A 23,551-nucleotide genomic window follows, 5' to 3' on the forward strand; every position below is an offset into this window, starting at 1 on the left:
AGCTACTAAAGGATAAATGACCAATTTTATTCCTATAAATGTGATGTACTGTCTTTAATCCATGACAACATCACTCATTTCAGTTCACAGTTCAAAAAATCACTATTAGAAATTACACTTTCAACATCGGTTATTTAGGGCATTCTACATTGGTTCTAAAATCGATGTTGAAAGTGCCGATGTTGAATGTATCATTGTTAACATCGGTTTTGGAAAACCGATGTTAACATAAATACGATAACATCGGTTTTCTAAATATCCGATGTAAAACACAATGAACTACAACAAAGAAAGTGTATGCATGATGAACGTTGACATCGATTTTGTAGTAAAACCGATGTTAATATTGTATATTGACATTGGTTTTTTAGAAAACCCGATGTTAATATATTACATTAACATCGGTTTTCTTTCTAGAAAACCGATGTCAACGTTGATGATGCATACACTTATTTGGTGTAGTTCTTTGTATATAACATCGGTTATGTGTAGATAAACATAACAACATCGGTTTTTTTATGGATAACCGATGTTAACTGAATATAGTTAACATCGGTTTCGTAAAAACCGATGTTAACATCAAATAGATTACATCGGTTTTTTCACAAACCGATGTTAAAATCAACTCCTTAACATCGGCTTTCTCAAAACCGATGTTAACTCTATGAAGTTAACATCGATTTTGCCAAAACCGATGTTACCATATTCATCTTAACATCATGTTAACATCGGATTTTTAAATAACCGATGTTAACATGAAGTAGTTAACATCGGTTTTGCTAAAACCGATGTTAAGTAACTCCATTTAATTACAAAAATGTCATCGCGCTTTCGATAACATCGGTTTTCGCAATAACCGATGTTAATAGAGCGATGTAAAAAGCCTTTTTTTAGTAGTGAATTGTATGACTTGAGCCACGATATTAACATACTTTTAATGACTAAGATGATGATAAATAATTATGTTTAGGGACTAAGTGACAACATATGGACTTTTGAGAATTTTTTAATTTTTACCGCTTTCAGAAATTAAATTAATAACACATCTTATTTTTAGAGATAAAATTGATCATTTACTCAAAAAGTAAAATATGGTTATCCTAATATTTTATAAAGAAAAAATGCCAACTTTTAGGTAAAGGAAAGTGGGAATTTTAACAAAGGAAAGAAGGAAAAACATTTTAATGGTTGGGCACTTGTTTGGTTTAGAAGGAGAGGAAAGAAGAAAAGAGGAAAAGTAAATAAATTTACTATTATATACTTAGAATGGTTAAATAAAATTATAAAATTGAAGATAATTTAGCTCAATTAGTGTAGAAGTTTTCTTCTCTCCAAATCTCTCAATTTTGTGAAGAGTAATTTTAGTCTCTCCTCTCTGTTTTATTTTAAATCGAATAACCCATCAATTTCTTCTCTAAAGTAATATTCTCTCTCTTAAATTATCTCTAAAGTATGAAAATTATATAAGTAATTAATCCTTTTAAGTATTATAAAACTTATTGTTCTCAACCTTAGGGCCCTTGGGACAGTCTTCGTTTTTTCTAACAAGATCTTGTACACCTGAAAAATTATTTTTTGATAATGTACGACGCTGTTAATATCTGATGTGCTGCCACAGGCCAATTTGGGAGGAAATGAATTAGAGGTTTGCATTTAGATAAAAGAAAAAAGAGAAAATGAACCTCATCGATCATTGGCAGGAATTGACTCGTGGATTGGAACAACACTGCTTTATTATTATTATTACCCTGAAAGAAAGCAACAAATGGCAAAACCAGAAAGAAACAAAAGATAGAATCTTCAACACACTGATTAGTTTCAGAAACTCTCTCTCACTTGCTTTTGGACTTTTTGTTGGACCAGTGATGTCCATGCCAAGTTCTGCCAATTTTACAAAGTTATATACCTGAAAAAAAAATTAGAAAGAACTCTAATTAAATCTCTCAAGAGAAGAAAAATAAAGAATCATTTAATCACTTCCATGTCACTTTTTGTACTTATTTTTCTTTGAAGAAAATGTACCTTGTCTCTGCACCTTCCGATCACGATTGTTGTGGGAAAATGTCTTGCTATACCCTTTAGTGTTGTTCTCATCTAATTTGAGAAAACAAAGTCTCGGATTAATCACAAACATAAGCTTTATTCAATGGATATGAGTACAAGAGAAAAATGGGAACAAAAGGAAAACCTTTCTAGTCATGAAAGCCTTATCTGGATCTGCAACAATTGGAGAGAGAGTTCCATCGTAGTCAAGAAAAAATACAATTTGCTTTCCTTTGGCACTATATACTATTTGCTAATGTGGTTACACTCATATTGGGTTACAGGCTTACACACCTGTGGAAAGATTGACACCTAACTGAGTGCAGCAAAATTTGGACCTGATAAATCCTTAATCTTATAAATTATGTAATTCTAATCACTTAACATGAGAAGTCTCACAATCACAAGCTGAAAATAGAAATTTGCCAGAGAGACAACTACCTTCATAAAAAATATGTTGGAAATGAGAGAGCTTTAGGGGGAGGAAGAAACAAAGAACACAAACATCAAGAGAACATAATAAATTCACCTATTAGTGTGAATGAGTCATAAATAAGATAACCTGGTATCGATTTCCTTATTATAATTATAATCTAATAAGCCTATAAAGATTAATAAGATTAATAATTTTATTTAGAGGAATTAGTTTCTTAATAAGATTAATAAGAAAACGTTTTGACTTTTGAGTACCTTTATCCTTGTGTTGCAGTGCTAGTTTACAGATTCAGCCCTTAACTGTTCAAAACAACACTCAAAATCCCTGTTTCACAGAATTAGTTGACACCTTAGATAAAATCATTATTTTTTTAGACCAATAATAAGTTTCACTTTATAGGTAGATAAAAGAGAAAAATACATAACAATTACAAGATATGGCACGACAGTTTTGAAGACTTTGAAGTTTAGAAAATCTTTAGAATGCATGATTTATAGAACTCAAGTGACTATGTACATTTACTTTTTCAGTTGTTCTTACTTCTGAGGGAAATTCTAGTATTCTACTTGTTGTTCAGAATGCTTCACGATTGTAGTATGTTACTTAGAACCTTAGAACATTTGTTCATGGCTCTCTCGGAGGCAAGAGGCTTTGAAATGTAAGGTTTTATATTTATGACCAATGAGAACAAAACCATTGGAATCAACAAAACTATTAGTCACCTAAAACCGCAATCATGAAAATTAAGAAACTAATCATGCATTGTACTGCAACGGGTATCAAAATTCAAAACAGAGGAACCAAAGGTATGAAAAAATCTACTTAAAGTTATCCAGAACATCTCCCAATTCAGAATTTGAGCTCATACAATTCATTGAATCTATAACAAAACATGTAGGAACACTGGAACATAACAAGATGATGAAAAGAAAAAAAAGGCTTTTAAAGGTGGCAAAGAAACATAAAAAAGAAAAAGCTTTTATGCATAAGGAGGACTTGGGAATTCCCAGAAGGCAAAATGGAATACCCGTTAAAAAAAAAGCAAAAACAGAACTGAGCAAACACCAAAAACAAGAGAGAGAAAAACACTTACCTTGGAAAAACAACAAGAAGTTCCATTGATAAGAATGGAGAAAGGAGCAGAAAATAATTTCAAAAAAGAGAACTTCTTTGTATTGGAGAGGTGCTTAAACATGATAATCCATTTTCGTTACCCCATTTTTCTCTTAAACATCAAGAGAACTTCTGCAGAATGAAGACAACGGTATCACTTTACGATCTTGAGATAAGGCTAAATATAACTAGCAAATGTAATACAAATTCACACATTCATTTTTGCAATCTCTGGAATCTTCCCCTTCATCTTTTGCAAAGCTTCAGTCACTAGCCTTCAATTATATAAAAGTACCAAGTAAGACATAGTATAAAGAATTAAATGAAAAATAAAAAGGATTAGCATGCCATAAACAAAGAAATATCAGCCCTTAATGTCTTGTTGTAGGAACATACTTAGCTCTGTCCTCTTTAGCAATCTCATGATGTCTCATCTTTTCCCATAGACGTGCAAGCTCCTATTCAAAATTAAATTAAATACCACCTGGTGAATTCCCAACCATCAAGGTTACAACACTCTATTCAACTGATGAAAGAACAAACAATAAATAAAAAATAATGTCTCACTTGCTCAAGAGTGAAATGTCGCTTTCTCTTCTTTTTTCTAGCATCTGCTAGTTCCTGATACAAAACAATCATAATCTCATCTAATCAATCAAAACAAATAATCTCCAAATGCCTCAACAATTAATTAATTGGCATAAAACAAAAAAAGAAATTGCAAAAATCCTGGAACGATCCAAAGCGAAATCGTAGATATTCTAATTATTAAGGAGAGAAACCTTGGAATGAAGACGACGTTCTCGGCCGGTAAGAGGAGTCGTCTTCTTGTTCTTGTTGTCTTTAGCAACGGAGTCTAGTTTGTGCTTCTTTGAGGCAACGAGCTTCGAAGCCTTGGGATCTTCGGAGTCTATTTTTTACTGTTGAAATCTTGCAAGTTAATACAAGAAAGGGAAAAATAAAAAAAACAGCCAAAACATTTCCAGCAATTATATTCAACACCTACACAGTATCTCAACCTCTCTTTCATTTCATTTTTCTTTCTCCCACTCTCTTCATTTTCTTTTTTCTTTCTATTTCTCTCTTCCTTCCACTTTCTACACCCAAAATTGGGGTGTACATCTAACATTTTTCAAACTTAATAAAAAATGTGTGATCCTTTGCAAACTTCCTAATTGTATTATTGTTACGTTATGAAGATATTGAAAACAAATATATGACCTTCTTTTCAGCTTCTTCCTTGGCAAATCTTTCATGAGAAATACATACACCATTCTTTTCCCTTGCTGCTCGAATATCTGCAATATTCATATTATACAAAATATAAGATACAAAATCTTCTCTACATTCCAAAACTAATAGTGGTGGTGAGTGTACCTTCTTTCATCCTATCAATTTCCATGTACAAGTCCTTCAACAAAACAGCCTTCGAAACCTTTTGGTTTGCCTATTAAAAAACACACAAAGCTTTAAAACTACTTTTAGAAGAATTGTAACTTGTAAGGAACAATAGCAGTGGTAACTGACCTCAGGCTTATTCTTTATGCTTTTTGCACGGCTAGCATAGTCTAATGTACTAAGTGTTTCTTCCATACAATAAGCAGACAGGGAAATAGTAGCAATTATACATGTTTTTGTTTTCCCTCCCAAGGAGTCTCGCAAAATCCTTGTAAGCTTACTATCTCTGAAACAACACAACTGATTGGCATGAATCTTAAGGCTCATGTCTTTCAAATTCTAAATAAACAATGATGATTCAACATGATGTTAGCATGAACCTGTAAGGCACATGAGGAGAATGTTCCACAAGCGCATTTATGACACGTCCCAGGGTGAGTAAGCTAACATCTCTCTCTCGATCTGGAGTGATCATGAAAGATTAAGAAATTAAACAGCAAAGAAAAATGGCCTTTGAATATGCTTTTTCTGCTGATTCGCTTTGTATTGGATGTCTCTCAACTATTAAGTCCTTCTCTATGTATAGTTGTATACTCCATTTTTAGCTTTGTGCAGTCATTTCATATTAAAGTCTGCCTTGTTGGTATGCGTGGCCCCCTTAGAAAAGATAAATGATAAATAATTGAATTCTTTAACTCTAATTTGCAACGTTATCATATTTGAACGCATCATCATCTTGATAAAGATAGTATCATCTCATCTATATTAAAAGGGCAATTTAATATCCTGTGTTTTTCCATTTTCCATGATAAAATAATGTACATTCTGCAAATATATTATTAGTCGGCTCAACTGATGACATATATTAATCGTAAGAATACACAAAACTCCTCCTCACAGTAAGGTTTTTATAATCAAAATCTAGAAACGATAAAAAAAATTATAGCAACCGGAAACCCTAAAAGCAGAAGTTCATATAGCAGAGTGTCCAAAAAGGGAACATTAGATCAGAGAGAAAACCTCAAATTTTATTTGGGGGTAGGGGTGTCGAGGAAGCTGGCTTACTGGAGCTCGAGGTCGTTGAGCTGTTGACAATGAGAAGAACAACGAGGAAGAGGAAGGTGGTGTCGGTGATCCACGCGACCTTGCTGGTGCTGCGGAGGAGCTTCTTGGTGACGAATGCAGCGTCGCCGGCGGCTTCCTTGCCGCGGGTGACGATGGAGGAGCATGAGATATTCGTGAGGACGGAGCTTGAGTTGTTGCTAGGTCTGTCTGGGAGTGAGACTCCACCTCTTCGGGACGCCATTGGAATGAAAATGAATCAATCAATCAATTAGGGTTTTTGGCGATTTTGTTCTGTTCTTCTCACCCTAATTCTATAGAACTCACTAGTCACTACTCTTCACTTCTCCTTATGCCCTTCTTATACCCTATAGTAACGTGGATACTACTACTATTACCGTGCGATTTCATGCCAAAAAATATATCGCTGCACTATTTCAATGGTTTAATCAAATATTTGGGACATGTTAGATAACATTTATATTTAAACAAAAATATTTATTTTAATATGTATTTATTTTATGATATTTTACCTACACTTTGTATTTGTAAGTTTTAATTTTTTAAATTTTATGAGATTTTACCTACACTTTGTATTCATAAGTAGACATTATTTTGAGTTTTATCAACATCAAATAATAGTAGGTATAAATTTTAAAATTTTACCTATGATAAACAATTGTAGGTATAAGTATTTTTTTTACTTTTACCTACAATAATTCATGTTTGTAGGTAAAAACCTCTGTAAGTATATGACATTTTTCTTATAGTGATGAAACAATATTTAGTGTAGTAAGTAACTTAATAGTTAATATACCACTTAAATTATACACATGATCATACTAGATTTTTTATGCATACTCACATTTAATTATTTTATTTTATTTCTCTATTTGACCGTGATTTCAATTGAGATCTTATGCTCTTCGATCTTAATTAACTCATCCACCCACCGATATATGCTGGACACATTAGCTACCAAACAACTCCAACGCAGCAGTGTGAATCCTGGTCTGGAATCTACCTTTTTACCTTTTTCAAAAACAAAAATATAAACAACACCCTATCTCAATAAGGGAACTTAAAGCCTACAAGTTACAATATGTCACGCAAGCTGTATAACGAAATGTGTTGTTAAAAAAAGAAATATTAAGCCTACAACTCCTTCATGCTATGGAAATTATGTATTGTTAAAATAACAGAAAGAGAAAACTAATAAAATAAACGTGGGTGTGCATAAAAAAAAGAAGAAGAGATCGATATAGAGTGATCATTATATAATTCAATTGTTAAATACTGCTTCATTAGAAGATATGCCCTCCTTCTATGCATATGTAATATCTAATTTAACTACAAGAAATTCCCCGTTTGTTTCGAAATTATTATAACCCACTATCTCAATTAAACTTTTTTCAGTTGACGTCACCTCTCAAAGATCATTGGAAGAAGTTTAGACACGCATATCACAGACATGGGAACCTAGATATTCTTCTTAAGCCGAGCAGTACCACAACAATGCTAAAATTTCCGATTATAGCTACCATTATCTATACGTCTAACTGCACCAAACTATTTTTATTAGGAGCTTCCAAATACCTATTATGATTGTTGTGGCCCTTCTTCACATTTTGTAAAATGGGAAAAGGTCCCTTGATAGTTTTCCTTGCCAAGTTAGGTGTTAAGATTGCTACGTGGGATCCATGTCAGGTGGAATGTTCTTTATATTCAGTAGTTTTAATTTTCACAATAGTAATAATTTAATTTTTTTAATTTCTATACATTTTTAATATAAAAATTATAATAAGTATGACTTTTAAAGATAACTAAAATATACAAATCAATTAAATTACCACATATGACAAAATATAATAAAATGATAGTATAAAAATCATTTACTAAGTGTTAGCTATTTACTCTAATTAAAATTAGAAAATGACTTCATAATGTCATAAATACGCCCAAGATATTACTACTAGCTAGCCACTTCACCGAGAATTAGAGATTCAAATTTTCCACTTTTGTCATTGCCCCCCAAGCATGGCGAAGGAAACTTCAAATAATATTCAAACCACCTTTGTTTTTTTTTTTTCCTTAGATTTTCTTTTCCCATATACTTTTCCAACCATGGCCACACAAAAAAAAGTAGTAAAATAACGGTAAAATAGATAGATAATATCTTTTCAACATTTCGAAATGATAAAGATGTGTCGTCGTGAGGACAGGGCCAAGGCCAACAATAAAAAAAAAAAATCAAAAACCAAAAATCACACGGATCAGAGGGTGTGCCCCAATGGCAGGCAGCACCAAAATCTAGTTAAACACAAAAGTCCCAAATCAAAGCTTTTGAATTCCCCCAAGCCACATTTTTCCTTTTGTTGGAAGCGATGGCGAAAGGTTCAGCATTTTGCGTGCAACTTCCTCATGATTCGGTTCCAGTACAACGCCTTTAACCACTTTTGTGTTCTGCTCTTTCCATTCATAAAGTACATGCTTTCCAACAAACACGCCCCAAACCAAAAACAGTTCCAAACACATGCATTCCCCATCTCACTTCATAACCCTACATTACATCACGCACATAATTAAAATTTGATCAAAATTTCATAAAAAGTACAATTGTTCTTCAATATTAAAGTCTCCTAAGTCCTAATTAATAATAACATTATAGTAAAATGTCTAACAACCAACATTAACATTTAACACCTACCGCAACCAACGACGGTTAAAATTAAAAGGAAAAAAAATGTACACCCTAACTCCGGGCCCCACTGAACCGGGTTCATTTGGTCCAACCTCTTTTCTCTACCTATTATTACACCTCCTTTTTTTTTCTTCTCTAACCGTAAAAATAATAATAATTCAAAAACCAGGAATCGACCATGGCGAAGAGGTGTCGGGTTCCAGCAAGACCTCCTTCTTCCGCCGCATCTCGAGGACCTTCCGATGGTGGTTGGAGTGCAACTTGATGGAGAAAGTAGGGCTACAGGCGGGTCTGTATTCGGGCAATAACCGACCCGACTTGAAGCGAACCCCACACGCGTTGCACAGGGTCTTCGCCCCGAGTGGCCCGGTGCGCCACTGTGGTGTTTTCTGTACTCCGCAGTGACTGCACCGTCGCGCCGCCACGGCGCCGTCAATAACAGCGCGTTTCTTCACCCTCGGGTTCGCTGCGTAAGCAAGCAGCGGACTCGAGGGCGAAGATGAGGACGAGGATGAAGTTGTCGGGGTTGTTGTTGTTGTTATTGTTGATGACGTGAGCGGTCAAACCCAGACACCGGTTTGCGTTGGCTTGCTCCTTGTCTTCGCCGGAACCGGGGTCTTGAAAGTGAAACCGGTGTTTCCCGGTTCCGGTGATTTCACTTTCTCCGCTAAGGTTGCGGGGAAGGGAAGAAAGTATTTCGAGAAATTAGAATCTTCGACAAAATGAGACAACCATTCCAAGTCCGCAACTTCCTCCTCCACCTATAAAAATAACAACATTCTTTAAATTAAATAAATAATTGAATGCGAAAATGAAAAGGGTGGAGTAGACAATAGAGTGCCGGAATAGTGAGTTCGGTGTTGAAACTGTTGTCGTTGAAGGAGAGGTTATAATTGTAATTTTCCTGGTTGTTCTGAGGGGTTGAGTCATGGTTCTTGTGTTGTTGGTCGGGTTCTTCGTTGTTGTTTTCGAGGAGTGAAAGGTTGAGGAGGTCGTCAAGGAAGAAGTCGTCAGAGGAAGCGACGACGTTTTGAACGTTAAACGCGGACGAGAACTCCTCTAGCAACAACGTTTGTTTGAGGGCCATGTCTTTCCAGAAACTGGTCTTCAACGCTGCTTCCAAACACTCCATTTCTTTCTCCGCCTAAAATTTAACGGAACAAACAATACAAGACATGTTTTATTACTATTAATTTTCACGAAAAACACAAACAAATTAACACAAGCACAATTCATTTTTTGTTAATTGTTAGGGTGGTTAAGAGTTACCTGACAGAGAAGAAAAGAGGGAAGAAATGATGGGGTTGGGGAAAGGTCAGGCGTGGTGGAGGAAGTGAAGGGATGGAATTGGAAGAGTTTGGTAAAGCGGCAAAAATACCAAATGGGGTTCCTTTTACAAATTATTTACCTAAACGGGTCTGTTTTGAAATTATTTACCTTGTCGGTCTCTTTTTATACTACAAGGCACTTCTCCGTTAGGCGCGTTCCCCCGAAATGGTGACACGTGACATGGGTTAGGAAGTGGTGGCCTGCCAGGCGCGACCACACACGTGGTGGCCTGCCAGGCGCGACCACACGTGTTGGTCTGCCAGACACTTCCTTCCAGACACTTTAACGTTTCAATCTTATTGTGCAATGCTTTTAAAATAAATAAAAATAAATAACGATAATGTGAATGACACATAAATGTGTTAAAGAATCGACATTTATTTGTAACGTCTATGTAAATTTTGGCTATTAAAAAAATATACCAACAACATCAATAATTATGAGCTTAACTAATAATAATAATAATAATAATAATAATAATAATAATAATAATGTGGTGGACATAAAAACTACTACAATAAATAATTATTTTCATCAACAAACAAATATAACATATATAAACACAACATAATTATAACCAAATATTAAATTATTAAGTTACAATAAATTACTATTTATCACACAAAAAATATAAATAAAGTTATAATCAATTTATCGTTCGTGTCAATTTGTTTATGCACCTACAAAATATAATCATTATTATCATCAATAAAATAAATATTAAATAATGTTATAATATTTCAAAGATAAAAACATTTACTAATTTTGAACAAAATTTGTAATCAGTATAAAACACTTCAACAATGATACATACAACAGCAAGGAGTGAGACTCAGTTGAGCGTAAATCACTTCAATGATTCGTAGTGCAAATGGAACGAAAGAGGAGGAGGGATTTTATAGGGAGGCGTGGAAGGAAGTGCCTGACAGGCCACCACGTGTGGTTGCGCCTGGCAGACCACCACTTCCTAACCCATGCCACGTGTTGCCATTTCAGAGAATGCGCCCAACGGAGAAGCGCCGTGTAGTATAAAAAGAGACCCACGAGATAAATAATTTCAAAACGGATCTATTTAAATAAATAATTTTTAAAAGAAATCCCATTTGGTATTTTTACCTTGGTAAAGCATTGAATTAAGGGCTAAAATGTGCCTCTTTCTTCCTTTACTCCAAAAAATAAATTAAATTAAATTAAATCAATCAATCAGTAAATAAACGTTATGTTTATGTTATGTTATTTCTCCCAAATTTTACTTTTCGTGCTACATCAGTGTCACCTATGTTGTCGTCTCAACCCGCTGCATTATGTTATTTTGAGTAGTAGTAGTACTATTTATAAATAAGATAAATAAGAAGTAAAATACGTAACAGTAAAAGTTCATTCATAGTAGTAGTAAGCAAATTTAAATCAGAGAGAGATTTTTTTCTTTTTGAGAACTTAAATGTCATATAATAGTACTATTTGAATTATCCTTAGTTAAATACAGATTATTCAACAAAAAAAAAAGTTAAATACAGATTGCTAAACAATGCAAACATTCCTTTTAATATAACTAGAAACATGTTTAGTTAATTTTAATTTGAAAATGATTATTTTATGTTTTAAAAAAACAAATTAAAATATCAAGAAATTAACGATTATTTTTTAAAAAAATTAATCATCCCCTAATAATTCGTTCGATCAATCATGTTGCTTTTGATTGAATTGAACTGGATTTAACTAATAATTCGAACCAAATTAACTTTCATTGGTTCTGATCAATTTTTGAAGTCAGTGTATTCTTTTGAGCCAATGAATACCCCCCACCCATTGACTCTTCATTCGTACTTTCATGCACGAGTTTAGGAAAAGTATTGGTGGAGAATTAATATTTTTTTTACAATATACTAGTGTAATTTGAATGAAAAAAATAATTTCTCAACTATACAAATTTTAAGAAAGAAAAATGGTCCCATATGTTTTAACCTTGCGGATTCTGGGTATCTTTATGATGTTCAACACACATTACTTTTCTAGTTTTCTGTAAACAAAAAAGATTTATAATAAATATTAAAGTTGCTATAATAAATGTGTTCATTAATTAATATATATATTAATACTGTAGGAATTATAATGATAAATTAATTTTTATTTATTGATGAAATTTTTTATATCCAATAAATATATTTAACATTACTAATATCCAATAAATGAATGTTAATGTTAAAATTATTAATTTTAAATAAATACATAAAATTTTTATTTATTAATATTAATTAGAATGTTATTAATCTATAACGATAAAGGAATAGAGTGTTTTGTTGCGCATATTTTTATACCTATTTTATCTCAAATCACCCACTAATTTCTATTATTTTTCTTTTTTATTTAAAAAAATGTAAAGGAAATGAGCTAGGCACGAGGTGCCTATTTTCTCCTAGTATATATAATATTAATATTGTTTATTTCATAGTGATAAATATATGTCTAAAAGATAAGAGTGTTAAATGTTGTGGTAATTTTTTAAAAATTTCATTTATATTATTTTTTGTCTTTTATAGATATGTTTATAAAATTTTTACAAATAGTTTTGATTAATTGTTAAGTGTATGATAATTTTGACAATAATGTTATGATATATATAATCTTTCATACAACAAAACATTCACAAATATTATATGTCCTAAGATTTTAAGCAAGTCGGACTGTAAACTGGTTGCGATGGGATAAGCTTACCCAGAGCAAGGATAAAGAGGGATGGATTTTCATGATAGTAAAGCTTTCAATTTGTCACTCTTGGGAATGCAAGGATGGTCGATTATGGATAATCCGGGTAGTTTGGCGGCAAGGATTCTCCGGGCCAGTACGTTACTTCCCTCATGGGAATTTTGAAAATAATTTTTTACCTGCAGGACAATCTAATTCTACTCATCTCCCAAGATAATATCTTTTGGCTAAAAAAAAGTGATATTTATAAACATAATCTCAACAAACCAAGTATAATTGAAACTAACCACTGAGCTTAAAAAAATCTTATTACATTAAAAAATCAAAACAGAATAAAATAAATATTTTACTTTATAAAAAAAATTAATATAGTAATATATTTTATAAATTTTCAATTATAAAATAAATATTTACTAAGATATGGATGTTGCATGGATTCGAAATGCCCAAAGTATGTATGCCACGAAGCCGCAAGTGATCCTGGAACCGAATCTATTGGTCAGGGATCTTATTGATGTTGAGAAAGGAACCTAGAACATTAGCTTGGTAGATAGCAACAGCTTGATGTCAAGGAGACTGGACGAGCATTTGGAAGATTCACATCCCCCCGAAAGTTCAAATTTTCGTTTGGTGTTTCTGTCGTGATTGCCTACCATAACGTAGAATTGAATATTGCCAAGGACTTTGCCCATTTTGTGATCAATCCTTGGAAAACAGTTGGCACATCCATGTGGGGGTGTAGTTTTGCATCAAGGCTATGGGATAAGGTTGAGAGTATTGGGGTGGGATGTGAAAGCATTTTGCAGTTTTGCTTTGCTTTTTGTATGGAGGTTTCAGGAGCTGGTAGCAGGAACAAGGTGATATGGGGTGGTCATAGAGCTAGGGAAGTTCAAGAATTAATCTTGGGTGCTTGGGATTACTTGAAGGAGTGGACCATTGCTAGAAGTTGTGAGGATTCAACCACACAGGTTTCTCATCTAAACCATATTTCTAGTTGGAAACCTCCCCCTAGAATTTGGTGTTATTATAGCACAATGTTGCAGGTTATTGCAAGATTTACCAAACTTTAATGTTTGTCATGTAAGGAGACAAGCGAATCTAGATGCTCATAGTTTAGCAAGAGCGGCTAATTCTCAAGCTGGCCCCTAGTTCTTTGCTTGTATGCCTGATTTTATTACCCAACAGATTGTATTGGAAATAATATGAGCGAGTTTCTTTCAAAAAAAAAAAAGATTTTAATTGTTGCTATCGGGTAAATGTGAAAATGATGAGATGTTCCAAGGCGTGGCATGCAATAATTGGAAACAAATTATCCAAAATATTGAACATAGAGTATGAATCCCCAACCTTAAAGTTAACCAACAACACTATAACCACTGGGCCATTAAACTTTAAACTTCTACAATATATATTAATAATAAATTCATAGCTTAAATGATGAGATGTTCCAAGGCGTGGCATGCAATAATTGGAAACAAATTATCCAAAATATTGAACATAGAGTATGAATCCCCAACCTTAAAGTTAACCAACAACACTATAACCACTGGGCCATTAAACTTTAAACTTCTACAATATATATTAATAATAAATTCATAGCTTAAATGAGAGATTAAAAGTACACATTTATGTACTAATATATTTTTTATGGTAAATTAACTTCCTATGACAAACTAAAATCTTATGAGAAAAGGAAAACAAGCCAAATTTGCTAACATATTATTACGAATAAAATTCTTAACATAAAAAAATATGACACTCTGAAGATACCTGCAAATCATGTTTAGCTAGACAATTTGTTACGTAGTTGGCTTCCCTAAACACATGCATCCTCTTGATGCTTCCTTGAAAATTATAACAAATATGTAACCTACATATATCATATATTGTCACGGTTACTGTTACTACTAGATCAAATTTATATAATTATGAATGATAGTTGAGGATTAAAATATAATTAAGCTTTTTTAATGAAATTAATAAAAAACAATAAATAACGTAGGCTTTAGTTGGCGTGTTTTTCTAGTTTTAAAATTTTAAAAACTAAAACTAATTTAGTTTCAGTATATTGGTTTCAGTTTTTAAAAAATTGTTATCAATTTTAAACAATTGTTGATAACATCAATAATTCTTTCATAAATAATATATTTTAAATTCCTTTTAAGGAAAAATAGTGAAACAACAACAATTCCACAATCAAGTTTGAGCCATAATCTTCGAGCCAATCAATATCATAGTGTAACCATTCGACAAATATATGCTAAAGTCACTTATGGCATATATTCCCCTTTGGTATTGTGCTTATTTCACTATTATAAAATTAATATTTAACATTGGTTTTTCTATATTGGTTTTTTTATATTCAACATCGAGTTTGACATGATATTGAGATGACCATCGTTAAAAGTAAGTCATTTTAACACTGGTTATAAAAAAATAATGTTGAAATCCATTATATAGTATTAGTTCTCTCTGAAACCGATGTGGTATAGTAATAAATAGAAAAGAAAAAGAAAAAAATGACATTGATTATGGAATAACTCATGTTGTATTATACAACATCGGTTTTGACAAAAATGATGTTATATGGTACTTATGCCATCAATTATTTTAGAAAGGATGTCATTTTTGTTTTTTTTTATTTGTTAAATAAATCCAAATATGCAAACTAAAGACATAATCAATTCAAACAATATATCATATTCAAATTATTATTGAATAAATACTATTAAATAAAGAAACATTGAAAGTACATGAAGCAATAATCTCAATACATAAATATAACCAAGTACTTGAAAAATTTTCAGCTTTATTTTACTTCCTAGTCGTCTTCCATTGAGTGGTGACGTGACAATGATATATCAGTCACATTATCACTTAATGGAGGAAGACTATTGACAGATAGTAAGTTGAAACATAAAATTTTTATAGATAGTTATTTGACAAAAAATGAAATTTTTAGGTAGTAACATAAAAATAGTCTATTTTTCATGTATGATAAATTTAATTAAGTCAATCTGAAAAATAATTTTTTAGTTAACAAATGACAAGAAATTTTTTTATCAAAATAAATAAAAATAAAAATGGTAATCGTAAATTTAAGTTTGTTTAAAAGCAAATTTTATAAGTTAATAACAAAAAATCGTTTATCAAATACTTTTATTTGATCAAATATTTATAAACTTGTCAAAAACTAAAAACTAATTAAAATAACTTGATGAACATATATGTAATTAACTTTTATATAGACTTAAGAAACTTTATCCCATTTTTTTAAAAGTAATTTCTCATTCAAAATAAGAAATACATTAAAACAATAAGATATTTTTTATTGGTAGGAATAAAAAAACACTATTTAAAATTTACAATAACTCATCTATCAATTTATCATGTTTAATAAATTGAACTAGATTATTAATAAGATAGTATTAAAGATGAAATTAAAGAGTTAGGATGCTTACATTAATATCTGGATAAAGTTAAAAGATAACGAACAAGATCAACGGGTGAAATATATATTTTGGGTCCAGATAATAATGAAGAAAAAGTGAGGGGAGACATAACATGTTATATGTGTACATTTATCATAGACTACAAAACACAAATTATATATGGTTTAAATAATTTTTTTATACTTGAATATTATTATCTAAAAATTCATTTTTTGTCAAATACCTACTTGAAATTTTTTTATGTTTCAATTTATTACCTGTCGTTAATCTTCTTTTGTTAAGTGATGACGTGGTAGACGAAATATCACATCATTATACCCAATCATTGACACGTCATTGAAAGTGATGGCGAGACAATGAAATATCAGTGGTTGAGCATGATAACGTGACACTCCATTTGTTACATCATCATCTAACGTAAGGTGACTAACAACACGTAGTAGAATGAAACTGAATTTTTTTTGAAGTACTTGGTTAAAAAAAATTAATAAATAATAATATGAAAATGACCTATATTTCAGGTTTGAAAAATTTAATTAAGTCTTTTTAGAAAAAAGGGATCATGAAACATGCATGGGTCATTTAGCTTAAAAGGATGGCTAGAGACTTAAAAATTATCGAACACACTATTCATGACACGAAGAAAGAGAATGTTCTTAATTGTAACATGGCCTGGCTTTCATATTTGTACCTAGGGAAATTCATGAAGGTAAAAAAAAAAAACTTTGATATCAAATATACAAATTAAAGTGTATAAACACAAAGTACATGGGCCAAAATAAAAACTGGACTGCAACTGTATCGTATAAGTTGACTGTATATGCTTTACAAAGACTTTCTAATAATGTCTCTGTTTAAGGGATTTCACATTTCTCAATCCAGCTATTGTGTAAAATCTTGTTGTAGATTTTGTGTTTAAATATTAAGATAACAACAAAGGAAAGAATATGTCAACCATATATGTCAATACTTTTCAATCCATCCAAAGAGTACGTACTTGTAATGTGTAGAAGCGGTAGCAACAACTTTTCAAGGAATGAAACTTGGAGTAAGCAAATAAGCCTAGGACCGAAACATCATATACACCAAGTGAGCACAAAAAACCAGCAGGTCCAACACATACAAACCCCATGACAAATTAATGCATCCTCACTTAAACCACTTTGAGCAATATTCATAGCCTATTGAAGAACCCTACTGCAATATGTCCACGAAAGAATTGAAACATTACAATCTATTCATTAATTCATCCTTTTCAAAGAGACAGAGTTGCTTTCTAGTTTTTTTTTATAATGCAGACTTAACTTACAGTCATAGTCAATGATTGAAACTAATTAACTACAGAAACACCTAAAGCAAAATATGGCAGATAAGCAAAAACGAAAATGCAAGCCCAGAAATAAATTGAATTAAAGTCTTCATACTAACCGTTCATCCAGTTCTTAAGGGGCTAGAAATGGAATCCAGTTCGGTGATAATCTCCACTCACCGAAACCCAAACCGAAACCGAAACCGCTTCAATGCAATTGTTGATGATCAACAACACCAAATCAGTACCAAGAAAACTCACTACAGGAAATTGAAGCTCGGCTGGTGCATTTGGCACCATAGGAACGAATGCATTTTCCGTCAGCTAGCAAATAAGAATATATAATATTAATAGGTATTAATTCCAAATCACAAGATGTGAAAGGAAGCAGCCCAACAAAATACAAAGGCCAAAAAGGTCCCATGATGAACACACAATAAAGAAAAGCAGTTACAACAACAGCAACACATGAAGAAGAACCGTAATGACACACAAGAGGAAAAACTTACCAATCCTAAAAGGAGAAGTTAGTTCTGTTGACAGAGGCTAGCTTTGACCCAAGATCTAAACACTATTGAGTCCAGTCAGTCCACTACCCTTTGATTCTTGTTTGTGCTCCACCTTCAGTATTGCATCTGCTATGGAGAGTAGCCAAGAACTGAATCCCAACAAGCTCTAATCATAAAAGAAAAGAGGGATTGCTCTTCAAGATGGTAACTATAATTGCCCATTCTGTGGGAATTTGGAGGAAATAACTAGGAAACAAGACCCTTGGTTTCATTTCTTACAGCACTCTGCAGGGATCATTAAAGGAAAAAATGGTGGGAAAGTTTGGCAAATACTATGGTCTCTGTGGAATGTGAGAAATGATATTATCTTCAATAGTCTTTGAAGGTATAATTAAATTGACATCCTTAAATCTTGGGCATGGCTGCATTCCAAACTTAAAATCTTTAATTACTCCTTCTTTGAGTGGGTATAATTTTGGTTAATGCATAGTTAGAAACTTAATATTTATGAAAAGCTGTGGTTGTTTAATTTGGTCACTCCTTGTTGCATAACAAGTTTGTGTTACTGTAAAAAAGAAAAGAAAAACAAGTTTGTGTTAATAAAATTCGTTTGGGTTGTTTCAAAGAAAAAGAACAATAGTGAATCACAAGCTTTGTCGAAGCAAGATGGGATTTTCCTGCACTGATACAATATCTAAAATGATAATGTATTTGTCAAAATAGGTTAGGGTTTGATACTGAGTTCTGCAACAGCCACATAGGCTTCATTTTTTTCTTTAATGCAAACCTTCACACCTAGCTCACTAAAATTTACCATCTGTTGTAGATCAGTGCAAGACAGCATGATATTGTACAATTAGAAATGTGGTGCTTGTGGTTTAAGGAACTAGAGTTTACATGATAATTACCTTATTAGGAATGTCATTGTCGTTGATTTTAGTGATGATACTGCAATCTGTTTCTTCTCTTTGCTCCCCTGATGAGTTTATTGTTGTTGATGGAGATACAGATGAGGAATTTTGGGTTCTGCAAACATGCAAAAAAGCCATCCTTATTAGAAAAATAAGGTATTTGTTAGATACAGAACACGGAGTTAGTAAGCAAATTGGGAAGAAGTTAGAAATATATTAAAGGCAAGTAGGCAACCCCTAATAATGAAGGAAGGTTAAGTGATCCCTATTAGAAAAGGAAAAAAATAGTTATAATTCTATTGAATACAAGTGAGGAAAAAAAATAGAGAGAAATTGATTATTTAAGCAGTGAGAGTGCGATTTGCAGTTATATTGTAAATTGAGAATGTAGAAAAACACAAGTCCTTAATCTCCATACTAGCTTGATACTTTTCTTGAAAGGCAAATCGCAAATTGCCCAAGTATCATATCATATTGGGGCTTTCGAATACTCAATCAAACAGCCAAGACAACTTAATTTAACTATTCAACTAAAAAGTCACATACGTACACACCCGAATAATGAAATTAGTTGATTTTGAAAGTAATGTTTCATTAAAAAAAAAAAAAAACACTCCCATTTATGCAAGACTGTCAAGTTAGATATGATAGTGTTAAACACACCAATAATCAGAAAAAAAAATTGTTCAGAAAATTATTAGGAGGTATAAAACTTGGATGCTGACATTGTTGCACGATAATGTATAAATATTAAATAGATACTAAGATACCCCTCGAGCAGGATTTAAACAACAAGGGTGTTTGAAGTTTGAAGAAAATATGATCTCCCCCTTTGCAGATAATGAAATATGAATCATAGGTTTTGTTACAAGAAGATTGAAGGGAAATGACATCTTTCAAGAGAAGCTAATAAATTGCAAATATAAAACAACAAGCATAGTGTCCTCTAGTGGACATATGTAACATACAACAACATTAGATATAACTGGAAATGATACAGGGATGCAGTTCTCATTCAGTCAAAACCAAGATGACCAAATGTTTTCAGGTTCGCTATACGAATTAATTGTTTGTTCCACTTCACCAATGGACATAGTTCTCGACTGTAGGATTACATGATTGAATTATAAACGTTGAAATGCTGAATTAACAAAATCGTTGACCTGGAATCGAAAATAAAAATTGAAATACATTTGTATGTAACTCAAGTGCAGGCAAATATACAAGCCTATACTTTAACTACCCTTCGTTTCCCCACACTAGATCTTGTATCTACTTTTGTGATAATAATGATAAAAAAAAAATAGATCCGTAGGATTTTGGAGGTTTGAGCATAAAGTCAAACATTAACTTGCATCTTGTTTTTGATTGAGTGATAGGACTAGGACTAATTATTTAACGTCATTCAATTATTACAAAAAACAAAGGTTTAAGAATATAGTAAATGCGTAAGGTACCTGGGTAACTTCGGCGGAGGTGAACCAAATAATAACAACAGTGACTATGAGGAACAATCCAACGTTGTATCTCCAACCCATAGCAAAAACAAGCTATGCCTCGATGGACGAGATTCGTACGCTTCTATATCAATTTGCCAACCAGATCTTAATTTACGGAAACACACACGACACAACACAACATAACAGAGGTTGGGTGTGGTGGGTGGAGGATTCTTGTAACCACAGGAAAACCGGGTTGGTGCAGTGGTAGGGTACTATTGCACCTCTCTAGAATCAGGGTTGCTTCACTGAAAAGCCTGTAACAAACTCTGGATTCTACATTATCTATGCAGTTTTTGGTAAGTAATTGTACCTCCTCAATCTTATTATTTGCCATATTACGTCATTGAGTGGAGGAATATGATCTGCTGTTTGTAGAGTATAGTTAATGTGACAGCTCGTGTGGCGTTACTGTGAAGAAGAGTCTTGGGTGAAAATGAACACAATGTACTTTTCATGGTTTCCTCTTTGCCTTGTTTTGTTACAAACAATCTTTATTTTGTTGTAACTTGTGGATGAGAAGGGAGTTATAAGGTTGGCTTATTAGCTTGGAAGAAAAGATTTAAGAGTTGAAGGGAATAGGAGGAAAAAATCATGTTTTACTAATATTTTAACAAAAATTAACAATTAACATTAACTAATAAAAAAATGTTAAGATCGCTATACATTTCTATATGTAACACTAACAAATCATCAATGTGACAACAAGATTTAGTATATTTAGTTTGATAAATAATTGAGTTTCTTAAACATATATTCTTGACTATGTAAATGAAAAAGATTTTATTAGAAGAGATAAAACTTGCTTCTATAATTTCTGCAATTCAAAAAGAATTAATGTGAGTATTGATTAGAAAATATCCTTAGTCTAAATAAATAAAAAATGTATAACACTTAGCAAAGTTTACAAGGAGGAAGTGGTGGCCCACACAGTCCAAGATTACCAACAAAAGCTGATATAGGGAACATGGCCGTATGTGGAGGGATCCTCCCTCTGAGTCGGTTCCTTGACACATCAAACTCTTCAAGCCTCTTCAAATTTATGACCTTGTCCGGTATGTTGCCACTTAACTTGTTCTTTGAAAGGTTAATCTTTGTTAACGTTTCAACAGAACCAAGTTCTTCAGGTATGTTCCCCAAGAGCTCACTGTCCTCAAGGTCCAGAACCTCCAATTCTCTCAGTTTCCCAATTGACTGTGGTATAGATCCTCCCAAAGGGTTGTGTGACAATGCAAGAAATTTAATTGAACTCATTGAGGCCTTTTCTCCAATGTTCTCACCGATGGGGCCACAAAACTTGTTGTTGGATAGGTCAATGGTGTTGAAATGGCCTAGTGAAAACTGAACCTCTTTCTCAAACACCACTCTGAGAGAGCCTGTGAGCTTATTGGAGTGAAGATCAAGGTCCATCAGAGAAGAGAGGTTCTTGAATGTCACCGGGATGGACGAATGAAACTCGTTGTTTGAGAGGTTCAGGAAGGAAAGGTGAGTCATGTTTCCAATCCACCAAGGCAATTTCCCCGTTAATGCATTGCTTGACAAATCAAGGGTTGCCACGGATGAATATGAGAGCCACTGTGGAAGTTGGCCTTTAATCCCTGTGTTAGCCAATTTTAACTGAAAAACTCTCAATTTGGAAAACCATTTGGGTACTTTGGCTAGTCCTAGTGGGTTGAATGACAAGTCTAAGGTTTGCAAACTATCTAGTTTAGCAAGTTGATGAGGAAGTTCACCAGAAAGTTGGTTCCTTGACAAATCAAGTGTTTGAAGGTTAATTAAATTGCCAAAGGAAGGTGGAATTTCGCCACTGAATTCATTGTTTGTAAGAAATAAATCGGTTAAGCTGGTTAGATGGCCAATGGTGGCAGGTAACATCCCAGTGAGTTTGTTGTTCTCAAGAATTAGCCTTTGCACATTCTTGAGTTTTCCAATGGAATAAGGTAAAATGCCATTTAGCATGTTTTCTGATAACCTGCAAAACTTTAGAGAAATTAAATCCCCAATAGGAAAAGGGAGGCTCCCAATGACCCTATTATGCATCAGATCTAGAAAAACCAAATTCGAGAGCCTCCCAATTGACTCTGGAATTCTTCCACTAATCTGATTATATGAGAAATCCAAGCCCTTGAGATTCACAAGATTGCCAATGCTAAAAGGAATGTTGCCATGGAAATTGTTTTGGTGAATATCAAGCCTAGTGAGAAACACCATGCTTCCAATGGAAGAAGGAATCCTCCCAGAAAGCTTGTTCCCAGATAGACTAAGTTCTGAAAGATATTTCAATGAGGCAAAGACAGAAGAAGGAACATTACCAGATAATTGGTTGTTGTCAAGGTACAAATTTTCAAGCCGTGAAAGGTTTTGGAATGTTGCTGGAATGCCACCAGTGAACTTGTTTGAGTAGAGAAAAAGTTTTCTCAAGTGGGATAACTTGGCCAGTTCTGGAGGCATTGGACCATGCAACTGCTTCAGATTGCTAAGGTCCAAAACTTGCAAACCTGACAAGTTTCCAAGATAAGGTGATAACGTTCCTGACATGTATGTTTCTAGAGGGATGTCATCGACGTCGTACACTACACCAGTTCGAGTGAGGCTGATGACCCTGCCGGTGGAACCACATGCGATGCCTTCCCAATTGTGGCAACAGTCAGAGGAAGGTGTCCAAGAATGCAGCAGTTTTGAAGGGTCAGAGATGATCCTGCTCTTGAATTCTAGTAATGCTTCTTTGTCCACCATGTGACATGGCTCTGAAATTGAGGTTAAAGTTGAGAAAATGAGAAGGAACATTAAGGATTCGCTTCGTGTGTATGTGGCCATTTGGAGATGTTTCAGAATTAAGAACTAGTGGTACTTGTCTCAGACAACTTATGGCTTACTAGTATTTAAGGTGTTGTTACCAAGACCATGTGGCATGATTCATATATAATTTTTGTCTTTTAATTATGTGATTAAGGGTTCCATACGAGTTTGCATATAAAAAAAAATATGTCGAAAGAGGTTAGCTTTTTAAACGAATTTTAGTATCTTTAGGAATTATTTTTTTATTCTCAGCTGAAGGGTATCTCAGATTAAAAATAAAAAAT

At 33.0% G+C, this 23,551-nt stretch overlaps 2 protein-coding genes, 2 long non-coding RNA genes and 1 pseudogene across 4 annotated transcripts; all 5 read right to left on the minus strand.

The window, feature by feature from the left end:
* Positions 1-3,800: 3,800 nt before the first annotated feature.
* Positions 3,801-4,622, minus strand: LOC114389935 (pumilio homolog 24-like). The gene is made up of 5 exons (XM_028350635.1): positions 4,595-4,622; positions 4,375-4,502; positions 4,160-4,213; positions 3,989-4,050; positions 3,801-3,867 (listed from the first exon to the last, which is right to left on the minus strand). Exons 1-5 carry the CDS (start codon positions 4,620-4,622, stop codon positions 3,801-3,803), a joined length of 339 nt encoding a protein of 112 aa, XP_028206436.1.
* A 190-nt stretch (positions 4,623-4,812) lies between these two features.
* Positions 4,813-5,439, minus strand: LOC114389500. The gene is made up of 4 exons (XR_003661784.1): positions 5,371-5,439; positions 5,120-5,276; positions 4,970-5,039; positions 4,813-4,890 (listed from the first exon to the last, which is right to left on the minus strand). It is a non-coding gene; the product is annotated as an uncharacterized LOC114389500 (long non-coding RNA).
* Positions 5,440-8,214: 2,775 nt separating this feature from the next.
* Positions 8,215-9,892, minus strand: LOC114389218 (annotated as a pseudogene).
* A 4,550-nt stretch (positions 9,893-14,442) lies between these two features.
* Positions 14,443-21,115, minus strand: LOC114389151. Its single transcript, XR_003661707.1, has 6 exons — positions 20,427-21,115; positions 18,967-19,084; positions 18,059-18,343; positions 17,669-17,873; positions 17,238-17,437; positions 14,443-14,658 (listed from the first exon to the last, which is right to left on the minus strand). It is a non-coding gene; the product is annotated as an uncharacterized LOC114389151 (long non-coding RNA).
* Positions 21,116-21,249: 134 nt separating this feature from the next.
* LOC114390376 (LRR receptor-like serine/threonine-protein kinase FLS2) lies at positions 21,250-23,331 on the minus strand. Its single transcript, XM_028351100.1, has one exon. The coding sequence runs from the start codon at positions 23,283-23,285 to the stop codon at positions 21,363-21,365; it is 1,923 nt and encodes a 640-aa protein (XP_028206901.1). The 5' UTR covers positions 23,286-23,331; the 3' UTR covers positions 21,250-21,362.
* Positions 23,332-23,551: the final 220 nt, after the last annotated feature.

Source organism: Glycine soja, chromosome 16, assembly GCF_004193775.1.
Source record: "Glycine soja cultivar W05 chromosome 16, ASM419377v2, whole genome shotgun sequence".
NCBI lineage: Eukaryota > Viridiplantae > Streptophyta > Magnoliopsida > Fabales > Fabaceae > Glycine > Glycine soja.